This window comes from Geotrypetes seraphini, chromosome 2 (genome assembly GCF_902459505.1).
Source record: "Geotrypetes seraphini chromosome 2, aGeoSer1.1, whole genome shotgun sequence".
Taxonomy (NCBI): domain Eukaryota; kingdom Metazoa; phylum Chordata; class Amphibia; order Gymnophiona; family Dermophiidae; genus Geotrypetes; species Geotrypetes seraphini.
The window spans coordinates 46,019,146-46,039,119 of record NC_047085.1 but is presented as its reverse complement, the minus strand read 5'-3'; the positions used below and the strand labels follow the sequence as shown (position 1 = coordinate 46,039,119).

The following is a 19,974-nucleotide window of genomic DNA, read 5'->3' as shown; positions in this document are numbered from 1 at the left end:
CAAAAAACACATAAAACCTATCCAGCACAACCAATCCCAACCCAATAGCCAACACTCTATTAGATCTCTCTAATACTCTTTTATCTACCAAACGTTATCTAAAACCCATAATTTCACCCTATTCTTATCTCCTAAAGACCTCCACTTCCCTTTGGTAACTCTTTACTCAACATATATTACCTTAAAAATTCTATGTCATCGCTTATTCTATTCCTTCAAATTTTGAATGTAATTTTTGTTTTAGTTTGGATGTAATCCGCCTTGAACCGCAAGGTAATGGCGGAATAGAAATCACTAATGTAATGTAATGTTTTCCCCAATGAATATGCATGAGATCTATTAGCATACAATGAAAGCAGTGTATGCAAATAGATCTCATGCATATTCATTGGGGAAATCCTGAAAACCCAACTGGATTGCGGCCCTCGATGAGGTCTTTGGCACCCCTGGTCTAAAGAAACAAAATAGCCATCAGCTAACTCATCATAATATACCAATTCTTTATTATAGCAGATCCTGTTAAAATTTTTAAAAAATTAAGTTTAAAAAAATGATGTTAAAGATAATAGTATTTATCAAATTGATTTGTGGGTTCTGTCACCCAATGGGATGACAGAAATGAAAAAATCACGTTGACGTCATCACGCTTTTAAATACGTGTCGCCATTTTAATTTGTTGTTCAGAATCGGCAGGAGCTGTTACACTGCTTGTGAAGGGTAAGAGATTTAAAAATCTGCTATAATATAAGAATTGGTATGTTATGATGAGTTAGCTGATGGCTATTTTGTTTCTTTAGACCTTGCTGTTTTTTAATTCCCTGACGCAGTGCGTTTTGCCCCGCATCGGATAGAAAAATGAGTGCCTAGTACAACAAGCAACGGTCTAAACTTCACTGCTATGTGGCAAGGAACGCAATGCTAAAAGATATTGAAGTGCTACTTCAGATAAGTACTAAGAAATAACCACCTCAAATGGTTTACATTTTTTGTTTGCATTAGCCTGCCGATTCTGTGTTCTGAAATGAGCTGGAACGTTTTAAATAGCTAAGTTGAAGCTCTATTAAGAAGCCATAAATTATCGACTTGTTAGATCGCATAAATCTAATTTTAAAGGTATAAAAGAATTTTGAAAATAAAGAAATGAAGTGATTATTTAAATAAATGTTAGTGAGAGTGAGGGCGGGTTACAGCCGGTGACGTGAGCAGGAGCAAGTGGACAGCTTCCACAGGATAACCGTAATAGGATAAAAATAGCTCCAAATTCTGAGGCTTGCAACCCTGACAATAAAAAGTATTTCCAGTTTCATCTTCACTGTTACGCGGTGGTTTTGTTATTAATCATTCATTGAATTTTGAGAACCACATAAATTCCTATTTTTGTGATGGAATTTTTGGTTGGCACAGAGAGAATATGAAAAAACCACCTGTAACCATGATAAAGGAGTCATTTATTAACTTGGGGATGAATCACATTCAAAAATTTGCTCTGCAGTGCAAACTCTTTTGTCCCTTTCTAAAGGATTATGAATGAGGATAAAGAAATAAAGTTGAATCTTTGAGTTTCTGCAAACAAAGCGGTCCTTTTACAAAGCTGTTAAAAAAGTTGCCAGTGTTATTACTAGTGTAGGGCTTTCCTATGCACTGAGAACATTTTAGCGTGGCTATAAAATGGCCACATTTCCTAATGCCTCCATTAATGGCCACTAGAGAATGACTCGGAGTAAACATTTATCACCGTTCCCGCCCCGTGAGCTCGTCCCCATCCCTACCCCGTCCCCGCAAGCTCGGTCCCTGCCCTGAAAATTGTCAGATCCCATCTGCACAAGCCTCGAATAGTTATGATTGTATTCTGAACTTATTTTTATTAAAGTATAAAAAGAGGCAATATTCTGTACAATTGTCATTTTATAAACACAAATAATACAGAGCAAGGATCAGCAAAACCCCTGTCTCCCCTGCCTTTCACAAATATTCCCTCCACTATTGTGAAAACTGAACATACCAAATTACTACAGAATGCTACCTAGAAAAATCAAGCTAACAGAATACTTTAGTCACACATGGCAAGAATAATGTTAGGGGAGTGCAACTAGGGCAACTGCCCCCTGGTCAGAGAGAGAGCCCTAAGCCAGCTGGAAGCTAAAGAAGCACAGCCTGAGCTTTGCGGTCTTCAGTTATGTCTAATACCAGCTCTAGCAGGATACATATTTCAAATCTGAAATATTCTAATACCAAAATTTTAAATAATTTTTTTTCCTTCTACCTTTTGTTGTCTGGTAATTATATTCTACAAATCACATTGGTCTCAGGCTTTGGTTTTGGGTTCCTTCTGTCTTCATTGTGGCATGGCACAAGAGGAGCTGGGGAGGAGATGCCGAGTCTGACACAGGTACAATTTTTTTTTACCACAGGAGCAAGACTTTTCACTGCTCCCACAGGGCGGTAAAAGGTCTTGTCCCCAGTAAAACCAGTTGCAAATGTCTCCATTCCTGCGGATTTACTGCGGTGACCATGGTTTACTGCGGTAAATGGTCCCCGTGTCATTCTCTAATGGCCATACACTAATTTTCCCATTAGCGCAAGGCCATTAGCTATTCCCATGCTAACTGGCTGGTGTGTGCCGATATAGCTGCACACCCAAACATGCTTCCAGTGCCTAAAAATAATTTTCAGTTTTTTAGCAAGTGGAAATCATGCACAGATCTACTACTATATTTATCATTTGTATAGCGCTGAAAGGCGTATGCAGCGCTGTACATTTAACAAACAATAGGCAGTCCCAACTCAGAAGAGCTTACAATCTAGCCTCCCTGTCCTGTCAACTCACAACCTCAGGGTCATCTGTGACTCCTCTTCTTCTCCGCTCAGATCCAACAAATCGCCAAAGCCTGTTGCTTCTTCCTCTATATTACCAAAATCTGACCTCTCCTTTTTGAGCACACAACCAAAACCCTGATCCACACTCTTATCACCTCTCGCATAGACTACTGCAATTTTCTTTTCTCAGGTCTTCTGCTCAACCATCTCTCCCCCCCTTCATTCAGAATTCTGCTGCATGCCTTATATTCCGCCAGAGCTGCTCTACTCACATTACCCCTCTCCTCAAGTCACTTCATTGGCTCCCCATCCATTTCCATATACTATACAGTCCAAACTCCGCTTACTGACTTACTAGTGCATCCACTCTGCAGCCCCCAATATCTCTCCTCACTCATCTCCCCCTCATGTTCCCCCTCTTGGTGGTACAGACGTCTACAGGGCCAGATTAAGGTATTTCATTTGCCTTGGAGTGCCTATGTTCAGCTCTGTGTCATATAATGTGTAAACATTAACTGAACTTAAGTTAAAGCTCTGTTACTTTTACTTGAGTGAAATGTGGTGGCAGCTGTGTTAGTCCACTTTTCAAGGTAATATTTAGAAACTAGTGTTTAAGCCCGTTACATTAATGGGTGCTAGAAAGCAGCCCCCTTTCCCTCTCCCCCTCCAGTTCCTCCCTAACTGTCTCTCCGTGGCCCCCCTTCTGTTTCCCCTCCCAAGCAAAGCTGTCTGCCTCCCAGCACACCCCTCCCCCAAAGCAGACCCCTTTCCCTCTACCCCTCCAATTCCTCCCTGACTGTCCCTCCGTGGCCCCCCATTTTGTCTCCCCCCCAAGCAAAGCTATCTACCTCCCAGCACACCTCTCCCCCAAAGCAGGCCCCTTTCCCTCTGCCCCTCCAGTTCCTCCCTGACTGTCTCTCCGTGGGCCCCCTTCTGTCTCCCCCCCAAGCAAAGCTGTCTGTCTCCCAGCACACCCCTCCCCCAAAACAGGCCCCTTTCCCTCTCCCCCTCCAGTTCCTCCCTGTCTCTCCGTGGCCCCCCTTCTGTCTTCCCCCCCTAAGCAAAACGATCTGCCTCCCAGCACACCCCTCCCCCCAAAGCAGCCCCCTTTCCCCTCCTGTGAGAATGTTTACCTGCATGGGCCACCTGCAGCACCCTCCAGCCGTTCCTCTGAGCTGAAACTCCTTCACGCGCCTCCCGCCTACACTTTTTGGAAGATGCGCGCCATCCCCGCGGTCTGGCTAGCTCCCCTAGTCCCTTGCTGCCGCCGCCGCCACCCCCCTTCCCTTCCCGCGGTCGACAAACCTCCTGGCTCCAGCAGCGGCCGCAGCACAGTAAACACGCTGCTTCGCGGCCTCTACTGCCTTGATTTGCTCTTCCGTGTCCCTGATGACATCATCAGAGACACAGCAGAGCAAATCAGGCCAGTAGAGGCCGCGAAGCAGCGTGTTTACAGTGCTGCGGCCGTTGCTGGAGCCAGGAGGTTTGTCGACCGCGGGAAGGGAAGGGGGTGGTGGCGGCGGCGGCGGCAAGGGACAAAGGGAGCCGGCCAGACCGCGAGAAGGGAAAATCGGATGGGAGGGTCAGACCGTGGTGGGAGGCTCAACGGGGATTCGGGTGGGGGGGGGGCAAAGACGAACTGAAAAGAACCCTAGGCACGCATGCGCACTCCTGCAAGGCCACGGGCCTACATCTAAGATCAGGGAAAACGGAAGCACGCAGTTGAGTGCGCATGCGCAGCTAGCATTTTATTATATAGGATAAAACCAAAACAAAGGAAATAAGGTAATACCTTTTTATTGAACTAACTCAATGCATTTTATGATTAGCTTTCATAGTACAGGTTAATATTTGTTACTTTTATTAGAGTAATAATTTCACAAAATTTCACTATTTTTACCTAGTTACATCTGTTTGCAGCTAAAAGTAAAATAAGAAGCAAGATGTAAATGATTCCTCAGTAAACCAAATGAAACAGAAAAACCTGGAACAGGATTTTGCTATTGTAAACCTCATCACACAAACAGTGGATCATTTCATCTTAAATTTTGATGTTCAGGGAATATAGCCTATGTCACAGGGGTAGGCAATTCCGGAGGCAGTGCATGCAAATCCATCTCATCCATATTCATTGTGGATATCCTGAAAACCTGACCTGGCTCTGGCTCTCAAGGACCGGAATTGCCTACCCCTGGCCTATGAGAACAGTAAAATAGCCTCTGTTTGTTGAACTGGTTACTAGCCTTCAGCAAAACCGAACAATGATGAGTTACCCAAATAAATCAACCGATGTCATAAGGCAGAAACAGATTAGGCAAGCATGGATAAAAACCCAAAATGGAGCCATTTGTGATGAAATAAAGATTCTATACTGAAAATGTGAATGGACAGTGTGCATGAACCAATAAAATGATAGGGTCTTAAAATACAGAATGCTCTCTAAGTAAGGGCTCCTTTTACTAAGCCGCGTTAGCGTTTTTAGTGTACGCAGCATTTTAGCGCACGCTAAACGGTTCATAGCCAAAAGCGCGCGCTGACAACCCAGAGCAGACAGCTGAGCGCAAGGTGGAAGCGCGCCGAAGAAAAGCAGTATTTTAAGGGGCTTCGACAGGGGGTGTTAGTGGGGACCCCCCCCCCACTTAACTTAATAGAGATCGCGCCGGCATTGTGGGGGGTTTGGGGGGTTGTCACCGACCCCCTCATTTACTGGAAACTTAACTTTTTCTCTCTTTTTTAGGGGAAAAGTGAAGTTTTCAGTATAATGTGGGGGGTTACAACCCCTCAAACCCCCCCTAACACCGGCGCAATCTCTGTTAAGTAAAGTGGGGGGTTCCCCCCACACCCTCCGTCGGAGCCCTTTAAAATACTGTTTTTCTTCGGCGTGCTTCCGCCTTGCGCTCAGTTGTCTGCGCTGGGTTGTTGGCGCGCCTTTGTCGTCGTGCGCTTTTGACCTGTCACCACGCTAAACCCATGCTACGCAGCTAGAACTAACGCCAGTTCAATGCTAGCATTAAGGTCTAGTGTGAGCGGCAATGTAGCGTGTGCTATTCCGCGCGTTAAAGCCCTAACGCGGCTTAGTAAAAGGAGCCCTAAAACGTCCACATGTGGCCGAAGTATAAAGAACGGAAATTAAACCAGTTGGGTATACAGTATGTTTTATTTTGGAACATGCTTTATTTCAATATATTTTGCATATTTATGCCATTTTTTGAAATTTAGATTGCGAAATGTTTTAAATGCAGTCTTTTATCATGATATGTGCTTTATGATTTTAAATGTTTTTTATGTGTTACATAATTCCTGATAGTGTCCCCTGAGGAAGGTGTTTCCTACACGCCGAAACAGGGATCCTTGTTGGGACCACCGTTTCAAACAAAGACTTTATCATTGGCTGAAAAGACGCCTCCCTTGCCTTTTTTTGTTTGACTGACTATACCGCAAGGCGAGGTGGTCTTCTGTCTGCCTGTCTGCTAGAACAGTGTTTTTCAACCTTTCTACACCTATGGACCGGCAGAAATAAAATAATTATTCTGTGGACCGGCATCGGTCCGTGGACCAGCAATTGAAAAACACTGAGCTAAGTCGTGGGCAAGACCCCGCCCATCTCTACCCAATCTCCACCCCAGACCCCACCCCCATAATAGTACTAATTGCACCTTTCACGTCCCGTGCCTCATCTGGAAGCCTTCCCTCTGACGTTGCAACGTCAGAGAGAAGGCTTCCAGTTCAGGCGCAGGATGCCCGTAGGAACCACTGCCCGTGGCTTTGTGCACTGAATCAGTTAGGAAGAGGGAGCTGGCTCGAAGATAACGCCGCATCAATCGCACCGTGGACCGGCGGTTGAAGAACACTGTGTTGGGCCTGATGCACGTGCTGGCCCTGTGGACCGGCAGGAAATTTCTGTGGACCGGCACTGGTCCATGGACTGGCGGTTGAAGAACACTGTGCTAGAATAATAACAGACAATGGTTCCAAATTTGTGAAAGCCTTCTATGATAATGAAGATGCAATTAGACTATATTACTTTCAATGAAGATTATTTATTTATTTTTTTTAGTATTTATATACTACTTATAACCTAAGTGGTTTACATTCAGGTACTCAACCATTTTTCCCTGTCTGTCCTGGTGGGCTCTCAATCTATCTAACATATCTGGGACAAAGGGAGATTAAGTAACTTGGCCAGGGTCAAAAAGAACAGCATGGGATATGAATCCACAACCTCAGGGTGCTGAGGCTGTAGCTCTACCACTGTATGGAAGTCAAGTGTTCCAGGTTTCCTTGATCGATATCTGCAGACACAGTCAAAAGATTTCAGTAATACTGCAGCCTGGCCTGATTTGAAGGAACTTTTAAATCAGGCTGAGCAATCCACTTTCTGCCAGTGCAGTTGTTGAACACCATTTTAGCTATGCTTGTGTAACAATAATAATAATAATATTCTATTTGTGCGTCGCTTATACCTATACAGGCTCAAGGCAACTTAAAGAGAGGGGAGAGGATGGAGAGGGACAGGAGAAGAGGGGAGAGAGGAAGTGGGAGGGAAAGGGGATAGGTAAGAGGGGGAGAGGAAGTGGGAGGGGGAAGGGGAGTGGGAGAGATAGGAAATTAACCTCCTCTTTTACTAAGGTGCGCTAATTGATTTAGGGCGCACAAACTGATTTAGCATGCGCTAATTGAATTAAAGCGCTGAACGCTAACGTGTTCATAGACTAACACATTAGCGTGCGCTAATTTGATTAGCGTGCGCTAAATCAGTTTACGCCTGCTAAATCGGTTAGCGCACCTTTAGTAAAAGGACCTATAAGTGTCTAGTACTATTCATTTGAATCACAAGCTTATTCACATGAGTAACAATCATTTTTCAAATTTAGGCCCCCTTTTACGAAGCCATGTTAGGCTTTTTTACCGCCGGCCATGACGGTATTAGCTCCAACGCTCATAGAATTCCTATTGGCATCGGAGCTAATACTGCTGTAGCTGGCAATAAAAAAGCCTAACGAGGCTTCTTAAAAAGGGGTGGGTGGGTGGGGGGTTAGTTTACTAAAAGCAAAGTGGATTGAATTGTAGAGTTGTTGGGATAAAAACATTAACAATTCTAGCATTCATTTGCTTGTTACTCAAAAAAATATTACATTAGGCAATTACTTTTTTACTTTCATTTAAGTACATTTTTAATGTGTTATTCTCTGTCCTTGATATTAAAAATACATTTATTTTTACTTAAGTACTTTGGCCAAGTACTTTAAACAACACACTGGTTTGCCTCTTCCTGTATGGCTTTTCTTGGCAACAGGAAGCCTCTGGGTCAAGAGGGAGTACGGCCACTGCTGGGCCTGTGAGTACACATTGGCTTGCAGGTCTTTCTCTAATTCTTTATTTCGCATCCTGCCTTCCCCTGTTGCTGTCTGAAGACATGTGCGGGAGCCAGGACTGGCCACAAAAAGCCTTTCTCCTCATCCTTACTTTTTCTATCCGTGAAACTTACCTCTCTTTTCCTTCCTCCTCTCCTTCTCTCTTTCTCTATCCTCTCAGTCCATCCCTCCTTCTTTTCTTTTGTTTCTGTACTTTCTTTTTCTATCTGTCTTATTCCTCCTTTTCCCTTCCTCTTCTTGCCTTTCTATTCCTTCTATCCATTCCTTCTTTCTCTCCATCCATCCTAACCTTCTTTCTGTCTTGCTTTCTCACCCTTTTCTCTGTTCTCTTTGTCCCCTCTTTTCTTTGTGTATCCCCACTGTTGTAATACTTTTGCCCAGACTGGAACTATATTTCAGATTTGTACAAAGGTCCCACAGCATAGTTTGCTATTTCATGTGCATTTTTACTTTCATAGATGTTGCTGGCAATTAAATCCTTGGTCAAATAATGTACTAGTTCAGAGCAGCAAGCAAAGTCAGTTGTAAACTTTTCTGGGTTCTATTTTTTTTTTTACTGCTTTTGTTTGAAACTCAAAATTGGTCTGAAAAATGCAGAGAAGTAGAAATATTACTACTATTCATTTGTATAGTGTTACTTTATGTGCACAGTGCTGTATACATTATATGCAGGTACTTTCTCTGTCACTAGTAGGCTCACAATCTCATTTTTTTGTACCTGGGGCAATGGAGGGTTACCATATTTTTCTCCGGGGAAACCCCGGACACATTGCCCCACCCTGTTTCCAGCCCCGCCCAGTTCCACCTCCAGCCCCGCCCCCACAAAGCCTCTTCTCCCGGACGAGTTCCAGCTGTGTCTGGAGGGCCTGGAGCACGTGCAGATGTGCGTCACATCATCCGCGCACGCTCAGAGGCCCTCCAGATGCGACCCAGAGCTCATCAGGGCTTTCCAAAACCTGGACAAATGCCGGGTTTTAGAAAGAGGACATGTCCATGTACTCCCGGATGTCTGGTAGCCCTAGGGTTACAATGTAGGGTCATGAAATGGTTAACTGTTGTTTAAAATATTGCTTTGGCCTACATAGCTGAAGAAAGTGTACAATCTATTGACTTCATCTGCCTAAAATGTATGTCCCTGTTGGTGCGCCAAATGAAAGGTTACTTGGACACACAAAGTCAGAGGCGTGAAGAAAGTACAAGAAATTTATTACGGTATACTCTAGTAGGCAGGCTATTAACTGCACTAGAGTCCGGTATACCGTAATAAATTTCTTGTACTTTCTTCACGCCTCTGACTTTGTGTGTCCAAGTGACCTTTCAACGCGCCTTGCCCAGGGTCATAAGGAACTGCACTGGGAATTGAATGCAGTTCCCTAGGATCTCAGTCCACTGTACTTACCCATTAGGCTACTCCGCTCGAAATCACAAATAGATCAGCCAGGCTGTGTAAGTGTGCAGTAGTTTTCGGCTTACCAGGTTTTACTGTTCATTTTCAGGTTTGCTGACCTCAGCTGAAGAGAAGAAGGATGAAGCCCGGACGCAAGTTGCAGACCTTGTTCCCTTTGCTTTTATCAGCATTAATAGCACATTTCGCTAGCCACGCTCAGCGTCAAGGTAATTGATGAGTCTTGCAAAATGATCTTCTCGCCGGTGTCCCTCTGATGTGCAGATGTGTATTTACCCTTTCATAAACAGACGTGTGCGTGCACACCTATGCTAATCTAATCTAATCTAATCTAATCCTTAGGTTTGTATACCGCATCATCTCCATGTTCGTAGAGCTCGACGCGGTTTACAGTAGGAGAAATAGGAAGGAACTACAACAGAGGGCTAGAGGTAGAAGTGGGAAGAAAATTTAGAGGACTTGGGATGCCAAGATATAAGAGTTTCCTTGATTCCTAAGTTGGAGGGAGACTTACATTTTTTGAGAAAAGCCAGGTTTTCAGATGTTTGCGGAAAACTTGGAGAGAGCTCAAGTTCTCACCTTTCGCAGCGTTTCGTATCGCACAAGTATTTTACGAGGATCTGTCTCTGCAGCGTTTTTTTTTTCTTTCTGCAACGCTGCCTATTTGTGATTCTGGTGTAAACTCCACTGCTCGTCTGGCTGTGGCTAGTTGGTCAACGGGTTCTTTCTGTCTGAAATTCAGCTCGCGGTGGTCAGCAGTTGTTAAGCCGCAGATAGATTGAACCCCAGATTTATTTATTTTATCATTTATATACCACTACACGTGGTTTACATTCAGATACTTTATCATATTTACCTATCTGTCCCGGTGGGCTCAAACTATATCTAGTGTTCCTGGGGCAATGAGGGGATTAAGTGACTTGCCCAGGGTCACAAGGAGCAGTGAGGGATTTGAACCCACAGCCTCAGGGGGCTGAGGCAGTAGCTCTAAACCCTGCGCCAGACTGTGTGTGGGCACCAGCGTTGAATATCTGGGGGTCAGTTGGTGACCTGGAAGTTATGTGGGTGCTGGATAATACATTCTGCTCTTTGTAGAGAATGACACAATTTGCCACCGTCTCTGTCCCTGTAGATAGCCGCAGGGAAACCATCCCGTATCATTCTTTAGTGTCTGTCTTAACCTCAGTCCTTCTGTACCAGCATTCTTCAATGCAAGGCTCAAAGGTCAGTGGCCATTCATACTCTGATTCATACTGTGTTCATTCATACTCGGATTTTTCCCTCTCTCTTTAAAGAATGACATGGCAATGGTTTCCCGCGGTTATCCAAGGGGACGGAGACTGTGACATATTCTGGCACCATGTCATTATCTGCTACGGGGACACAAGCACTGAATATGGCCAGTGGCTACATAACTGCTAGCTCCTTCCCGACTGCAGTCACCGACTCTTCCCCCCCCCCCCCCACAGCTAACCGAATAGTGCTACAGTGGGCGGAGCTGATATTCACTAGCATTGCTGCTTAAACCACGCTGAATATTGACACTTTCATTGCAACCCTATTGGAAAAATGTCCTAATATTCTGGGACATTTAAGATAATTTTACAGATTCCTCCATAAGAAACAGGATGTAATCTAGTTGTGAAATTTAATTACTGGCATATTTTTACAGGGTTCAGCCTTTATGTTGTTGAAATTGAGATACTTTTTAAAAACAAATTATGATTCATTGTAATGTGAAATGATGCCCTTTATCCCGGTATTAGGGGGTGTGGTTTTCTGGCATGTCCTAAGTTGAAAATGTACCTGTATAAAGGGTGACTCATCAGATTATGATTTCAGATCTTGATTTTTTCTCATCCACCATGCTGTCGAGAGTAGAAATCTGAGTTTCAAATAAGTGCCCAAAAGACAATCTGAAAGCAACGTCTTATTTGTGGAGATACTTTTTCATTTTTCTTAACACCATATCTGTTGATTCCTGTCTGTGAATATCAGTTGAGTTCCCCACCTTAATTCAAGGCATCTGTGATCAAAAACGAACTACTGCTGCCACGATGTAAAAAAAGCGCGGTATTGGGATATTTTTTTGTTTTAGTTAGTAACCTGAAATGGAATAAGTTGTAAGATTGCTTAATAAATTTTTATAAAATCAGCCTGGGAACCTTTTGAACATACCTCGTATGTGAAACTAATATCTCTGGAATTGCTAATGTAGATGGACTATCTGTAGTTTAAAAATCCTCGTTCTGTATTTGTTAATTTAAGATGAGCAACCGTATTAGACGATTATCGCTGTAGCCCGTACTGCCTTGGTTATCTATATCTTGTTTTTGTTCAGTTATTATATATGTTACCTTGTAACCCATTCTGATCTCTCTGGGGAGGACGGGATATAAAACGAATTAAATAAATAAATACAGTGGTACCTTGGATTACGAGCATAATCCGTTCCAGGAGCATGCTCGTAATTCAAAATGCTCGTTTATCAAAGCGAGTTTCCCCATAGGAAATAATGGAAACTCGCTTTGATAGGTTCCCCCCCCACGAGAACCGGCATTGCTCCCCCCGAAGGCTCCCCCTGCGAACCGGCACCCTCCCCCTTGTGATCCGACACTCCCCCCCCCGCCGCGATCCGGCCCCCCCTCAGATGCTCAAGGCCCAGCAGAAGAGGAGGCCGATCTTCGGGCACCGGCACCAAGCACAGGACATGCCGGTGCCGGTGCCCAGATGACGGTAAGAAGTGGCGGGGGGTGCCCAATCACGGCGGGGGGGGATGCCCAATCGCATTGGGGGGGTGCTGGATCACGGTGGGGGGTGCCCAATCGTGACGGGGGGGTGCCGGATCACGGCGGCGGGGAGTGCCGGATCGCGGGGGAAGGGTGCCGGATCGCGGGGGGGGCACTCATAAATCGAGCCACACTCGATTTCCGAGGTGCCGATTTTGCAAATGTTTTGCTCGTCTAGCAAAACACTCGCAAACCGGTGCACTCGTAAACCGAGGTACCACTGTAAATTTATTGTACATCTTGAATGGTAATAGCTGGGTTGTGGGTGGAGATTTAAACCACTGTTCCTCAATCCTCTCCTTAAGGTACACCTTGCTAGTCAGGTTTTCAGCATTACTCAGTGAATATGCATGAGATAGATTGGCATGCAATGGATAAGAATATAAGAATAGCCTTATTGGGTCAGACCAATGGTCCATCAAGCCCAGTAGCCCATCCTCACGGTGGCCAATCCAGGTCACTAGTCTCTTGCAGAAACCCAAAGAGTAGCAGCATTCCATGCTTCTGATCCTGGGCAAGCAGTGGCTATCCCCTTGTCTTTCTCAATAACTTGATTATGGACTTTTCCTCCAGGAACTTGTCCAAACCTTTCTTAAAAACAGCTAAACAATATCCGCTCTTACCACATCCTCTGGCAATGTGTTCCAGAGCTTAACTATTCTCTGAGTGAAAAATGTTTCCTCCTATTGGTTTTAAAAGTATTTCCCTGTAACTTCATTGAGTGTCCCCTGGTCCTTGTAATTATTTCTTTAAATTCTTTATTTATAATTTTCAACAATTTTACAAGAAAATTAACTTCTTGCGGGAAAAATACAGCTTGAATTTTGTTACTTATACACTCAAAAAGAAAACAATGGCATAATTGATTACCCCCCCTATACCACAACTCTTATAATTTTTGATGGAGTGAAAAATCGATCCACTTGTACAAAACTTGTGCAAAAATTTTCATCCTAAAAACCTGACTGGCAAGATATGTTTCCAGGAGAGAGTTGAGAAGAACCTATTGAGACCATGACCACAAACTGGGACATTTACCTCCTCTACTACTAAACCGCGCTAGCGGCTTTAGCGCCGGGAGCCGCGCTAAATGACTTGCGCTGCTCCCGACGCTCATGAGAACTCTATGAGCGTCGGGAGCAGTGCGGGCCATTCAGTGTGGCTTCCTGCGCTAAAACCGCTAGCACGGTTTAGTAGAAGAGGGGGTTACAGAGAAATTCTATAAAAGGCGCCTAAAGATAGGCGCCACACAAGCGCCTAGATTAGGCATCTAACTTAATTAGTATATTAGCTTCAATTATAAGCATTAATAAGCTCAGAATTGAAAACAATAAAACTTAATTGGATGATAGGCAGGCAGGCAGCATATGGGAATCTCCGTCATTGCCGGGACTTGTTGAAGCCCTCTGAGCACTGCACGTCCCTGAGAAAGGTGATCTGAGGTGCTGCTGCCATGACCCATTGATGCCCTCTGAGTGCTGCATGCTGCTGATGAAGGAGGCCTGGGTGCACCAGTTAGGATCAGGTGCAGGGAGCCATTGCGATAAGATTTTGCACAGGAAAGGTAAATTCTGCCTGACACGGGAATTCTGCAGAAGTGTCTGTGTAAGGGATCATAGAAACATAGAAAAAAGCAGCAGAAAAGGGCTATAGCCCATTCCAAGTATCCCCTCCCCTGAATTTACTCCCTTAAAGATCCCACGTGAGTCGAAGGAATCAGGTGAGTATCCCATTTTCTCTTAAAATCCGTCACGCTGCTGGCCTTTATCACCTGGAGTGGGAGTCTGTTCCAATGATCCACTACTCTTTCGGTGAAGAAGTACTTCCTGGAGTCGCCATGAAACTTCCCTCCCCTGATTTTCAGCGGATGCCCTCTGGTGGTCGAGGGTCCCATGAGCCGTTCTCTTCTTTCCTCAAGTGAGTACAGCCGCAATTTTTTAAATCTTTCTTCATATGTGAGATCCTTGAGCCCCAAGACCATCCTGGTGGCCGTTCGCTGAACCGATTCGATCCTCAGCACGTCCTTTCAGTAGTGTGGTCTCCAAAACTGAACACAGTACTCCAAGTGAGGCCTCACCATGGCTCTGTACAACGGCATCATAACTTCAGGTCTCCTGCTGACGAAACCTTTGCGGATACACCCCATCATTTGTCTTGCCCTGGAGGAAGCCTTCTCCACTTGATTGGCAACCTTCATGTCCTCACTAATGATCACCCCTAGGTCGCGTTCCGCCGTGGTCCTAACCAAGGTCTCACCATTTAGTACACAAGTTCTACGCGGGTTTCTCTTACCCAGGTGCATTATCTTGCATTTTTTAGCATTGAAGCCTAGCTGCCAAGTAGTTGACCATTGTTCCAGCAACAGTAGGTCGTGTGTCATATTATCAGGTAATAAGCTTTTGCCTACTATGTTGCAAAGTTTGGCGTCGTCGGCGAACAGTGATACCCTTCCTCTAAGTCCTTGCATCATATCTCTTATGAATAAGTTAAATAGAATCGGGCCCAGGACCGAGCCCTGCGGCACTCCACTGATCACGTCCGATGCTTCGGATGGGGTACCGTTCACCACCACCTTCTGAAGTCTACCGCTCAGCCAATTCCCAACCCATGTAGTTAGAGTGTCTTCTAATCCTATCGATTTCAGCTTGTTCAGTAATCTTCGATGAGGGACGCTATCAAATGCTTTACTGAAGTCCAAATATACCACGTCCAGTGACTCTCCGGCGTCCAGTTGTCTAGTAACCCAGTCAAAAAAGCTAATCAGATTAGATTGGCAGGATCTACCCTGGGTGAACCCGTGTTGGTGTGGATCACGCAGTTTTTCTTCGTCTAGGATTGTGTCAAGATTCTGTTTGATCGGTGTTTCCATGAGTTTACACACTATAGACGTGAGACTCACTGGTCTGTAGTTTGCTGTCTCTGTCCTGCAGCCTTTTTTGTGGAGTGGGATTACGTTGGCGGTTTTCCAGTCCAAGGGGACCCTTCCTGTGCTTAGGGAAAGATTGAAAAGAACAGATAATGGTTCTGCCAGGACTTCCCTTAACTCCCTGAGCATTCTGGGGTGTAGGTTATCCGGTCCCATGGCTTTGTTTACTTTGAGTCTTGATAGTTCGTCATAGACGCTACTGGGCGTAAATTCAAAATCTTGAAACGGGTCTTTCTGGTTATCTCCCGTCTGCAACTGTGGACCAGCTCCCGGCGCTTCGCGGGTGAACACTGAACAGAAGTATTTGTTTAGTAGTTCTGCCTTCTCATAATCTGATTCCGCAAAGTTACCGTCCGATTGCTTCAGGCGTACTATCCCATCTTTGTTTCTTTTCCTGTCACTAATATAGCTGAAGAAAGATTTATCCCCTTTCTTAATTTTCCGTGCTAGCTCTTCCTCCATTCGGAGTTTGGCTTCTCTGACTGCTGTTTTGACAGCTTTAGATCTATCTAGATAGTCCTCTTTTGCCCCCTCTCTGCCTAAATGTTTGTAGGTGATAAATGCGTCTTTTTTCTGTTTAACTAGGTCTGAAGTTTCTTTACTGAACCATTGGGGTCTTTTGTTTCTCCTGGCGTTTACTTACTGTCTTTATGTATCGGTCTGTTGCTTCGTGTAGGATGGACTTCAGAGACGACCACATATCCTCCACATTGTCAGATATTGCTTGTTTATGTAGCTCCTGATGGACAAAATCTCCCATGCGGTTGAAATCTGTGCCTCTAAAGTTGAGAACCCTTGTTGCTGTGTTTGTCTTAGGGAAACCTTTCTTGAGGTTGAGCCATACCATATTATGGTCGCTGGAGGCCTGTGTGTCTCCTACTGAGACTTCCGTGACGCTATCTCCGTTGGTGAGAACTAGGTCTAGTAATGCCTGGTCCCTGGTGGGCTCCAATACCAATTGCTTGAGACGTGCACCCTTTATGGAGGTTAATATTCTTTTGCTGCTACCCGTAGTCGCGGAGAGTGTGTTCCAATCTGCATCTGGCATGTTGAAGTCTCCTAGCATTACTGTGTCCCCGCTGTGACCAGTCAGGTATACACCAAGCACAGGTCCCAGTCTGCTCACCTAAGAAAGAAGTGAAAAAGAAATACCGGGGAGGAATTGGGAAGGATCAGGTTAGGGATGAGCTAAATAATAGCACTGACCACCGGGGGAGCCCAAGAGGCCCTTGGAACACTGCCAGGGCTGACACAGCAGGGCGTTTCCCCAAACTATATAACCCTGTCTCTCCCAGTAGAAAAGCAAGCCGGCTAGGAAGGAAGCTAGGTCCTTGCCTTCCTAAGGATCCTGTCCAGCCAGACAGGGACAACGAGTGCCAGCCTATGGAAGTAGAGCAGTTTGAACAGCCTGGAGATCTGTCTCAATCTGAAGAGTTCATGGATATCCCAGAGGCTTGGACTCGTGAAGAGAATGAACCTGAACCCATGCAGGTGAACTTAATGCTGAGCCCCAGACAGTGAAGGTGTTTGCAAAGTGTTTGTGTGCTGTGTTTTGCTGTTTGAATGAAGATTTTGCTTTGATAGCTTAGAGAGAGGGTGGGAGAGGATTTGCTGCCACCTGGGAGGGAATTTGTAGTCTGTTTTTCAGGCCAGTAATTGTGCAAATCCTGTGACTCTCTTTTTTTCCCCGGATCCCTGACCGCCGCCTCGCCTCCCCCCGGGGGTGGGGCGCGCGGAGGGAGGAAGGGGGACGGGGCCCCCCGCCCCCGGCGCGACTGTCAACCGGGGCGGACTGTCCTCAGTGCGCCCCGACCGCGTCGCGCCGCAGGGCGGGGGAGGCCCACGACGGGCGCCAGGGGTCCGCGGCGATGTCGGTGACCCACCCGACCTGTCTTGAAACACGGACCAAGGAGTCTAACGCGCGCGCTAGTCGGAGGGGATTATTGGATATAGTTAAGGAAGGTTGGGACCCTCCTGAGGAGAAGGACATGAATGTTATTTCCTATCTCTCCCAATTAAAGCAAAAACTTACCCAAGTGTCTAAACTGGGAAAGGAGAATCTTGAATGGGCCCAAAAGAAACAAAAAGTGTATTATGACCGTAAAGCAAAAGAGCGTCAGTTTATGGTAGGGGACAGAGTGCTAATTTTGGTACCGTCTGATCCTCATAAATTTTTAGCTCACTGGAAAGGCCCGGCAACGGTAATAGGGAAAGTAGGACCTGTGAGTTATAAAGTCAGGGACGAGAAGGGCCGCATACAAACCTACCACATAAATCTGCTTAAACCCTGGCGAGATAGGGAAGTCCTAGCTCTGGTGGCACAAAGGTGCCAGGAGGATGATTTGGGGCCCCAGGTTGCGGATTGGGAACGGGTAGAGCAAGTGAATATAGGGATGGAATTATCATCCATACAGGCCCAACAGGTCCAAGCTTTGGTTAAGAAATTTGCTGATGTCTTCTCATCTATTCCAGGGCGTACCAAAGGTGTCTCTCATGATATCATAACTGACCCAGGTAAGGTGGTTAGAGTACGTCCCTATAGATTGTCAGAAGACAAGAAAAAATTGGTTAATGAATTAGTGCAAGAAATGCTGACATTAGGGGTTATAGAACCCTCACAAAGCCCCTGGTGCAGCCCTATTGTTATAGTCCCCAAGGCTGATGGTTCATCACGTTTTTGCATAGATTTTCGGCAGGTGAATGAGGTGTCACAGTTTGATGCCTTCCCAATGCCCCGCGTGGATGAATTATTGGATCGCCTAGGGCAGGCTCAATACCTTACCACCATTGATTTAACCAAGGGATATTGGCAAATCCCGCTGACTAACAATGCAAAACCAAAAACTGCTTTTAGTACACCCTACGGGTTATACCAGTTTACCCGTATGCCATTCGGTTTACATGGGGCAGCGGCGACATGTCAAAGGGCAGTAAACGAGGTATTGAGGGGGCATCAGTCATATGCAGAAGCCTATTTAGATGATATAGTGATATATTCTTCTTCTTGGTCTCTGCATCTTGAACAGGTGGCGGCAGTACTGACTTCGTTAAGAAAAGCGGGCTTTACAGTTAATCCTAAGAAATGTTTTTTGGGGCAACGTGAAGTCAAATATTTAGGATATACCGTGGGGAAGGGGCATATTAAACCCTTAGTAGATAAGGTACAATGTATCCGTGAATATCCTCAACCGCATACGAAAAGACAGTTACGAGGGTTTTTGGGATTAATGGGGTACTATAGACGATTTATTCTTGATTTTGCTACCAGAGCAACCCCACTCACTAACCTGTTGAAGAAAGACGCCCCGGACCACTTACAGTGGGGGACAGAGAGCAGAAAGGCTTTTCAGGATCTTAAGGACAGTTTGTGCAGACAGCCTGTGTTAGCGGCCATTGACTATTCGAAACCACTGATATTACAGACTGATGCTTCGGGCTGTGGTTTAGGGGCCATATTGAGTCAAGAAAAACAAGGTATTGAACACCCAATTTTGTATCTGAGTAGAAAGTTGCACCCTAACGAAAGAAGCTACGCGGCAGTAGAGTTAGAGTGTCTAGCAGCAAAATGGGCGATGCAAACACTAGAACACTACTTAGGTGAGCGACAATTTACTCTAGTCACTGACCATGCGGCATTGAAATAGCTAGGGACTATGAGGAACAACAATGCCCATCTGACAAGATGGTACTTAGCCCTACAAACCTTTAGGTTTACGGTAGTTCACCGGCCAGGTCATTTGAATACCAATGTGGATATCCTGTCTCGTATCCCCGAAAATGTGGAACGTTGCCAGGATAACCAATCTCTAACGGTGGGGGTATGTGACCAGTCAGGTATACACCAAGCACAGGTCCCAGTCTGCTCACCTAAGAAAGAAGTGAAAAAGAAATACCGGGGAGGAATTGGGAAGGATCAGGTTAGGGATGAGCTAAATAATAGCACTGACCACCGGGGGAGCCCAAGAGGCCCTTGGAACACTGCCAGGGCTGACACAGCAGGGCGTTTCCCCAAACTATATAACCCTGTCTCTCCCAGTAGAAAAGCAAGCCGGCTAGGAAGGAAGCTAGGTCCTTGCCTTCCTAAGGATCCTGTCCAGCCAGACAGGGACAACGAGTGCCAGCCTATGGAAGTAGAGCAGTTTGAACAGCCTGGAGATCTGTCTCAATCTGAAGAGTTCATGGATATCCCAGAGGCTTGGACTCGTGAAGAGAATGAACCTGAACCCATGCAGGTGAACTTAATGCTGAGCCCCAGACAGTGAAGGTGTTTGCAAACTGTTTGTGTGCTGTGTTTTGCTGTTTGAATGAAGATTTTGCTTTGATAGCTTAGAGAGAGGGTGGGAGAGGATTTGCTGCCACCTGGGAGGGAATTTGTAGTCTGTTTTTCAGGCCAGTAATTGTGCAAATCCTGTGACTCTCTCTTTTTCCTGGCAGCCATAATTAGTGATTGCCAGAGGCTGTTTTTCCTTTATTTTTGTGCTATGGACTAAGAATGAAGGATACCTGAATGTTGGATTATAATTTTTGTTTGGACTGAATAAAGCAACTGCTTTCCAGCAGTCTAAGTAAGCTCTAGGGAGCCAAGGTCTCTGTATGAGGCGAGACCTGGAAAGCAGTGACAAAGTAAAGCTGGTAGCTAATCAAGTTTACTTTTGTTTCTTT

At 45.3% G+C, this 19,974-nt stretch overlaps 1 protein-coding gene across 2 annotated transcripts in view; it reads left to right on the top strand.

Annotated features, from left to right (window-relative positions):
- Positions 1-19,974, top strand: part of COL14A1 (collagen type XIV alpha 1 chain) — a 393,953-nt gene that overhangs the window by 21,354 nt on the left and 352,625 nt on the right. For both annotated transcript variants that reach the window (XM_033933023.1, XM_033933024.1), the window contains exon 2: positions 9,689-9,806. In XM_033933023.1, coding sequence (XP_033788914.1) covers positions 9,719-9,806 — 88 coding nt within the window. In that variant the 5' untranslated portion in view covers positions 9,689-9,718. The remainder of the gene's footprint in view (positions 1-9,688; positions 9,807-19,974) is intronic.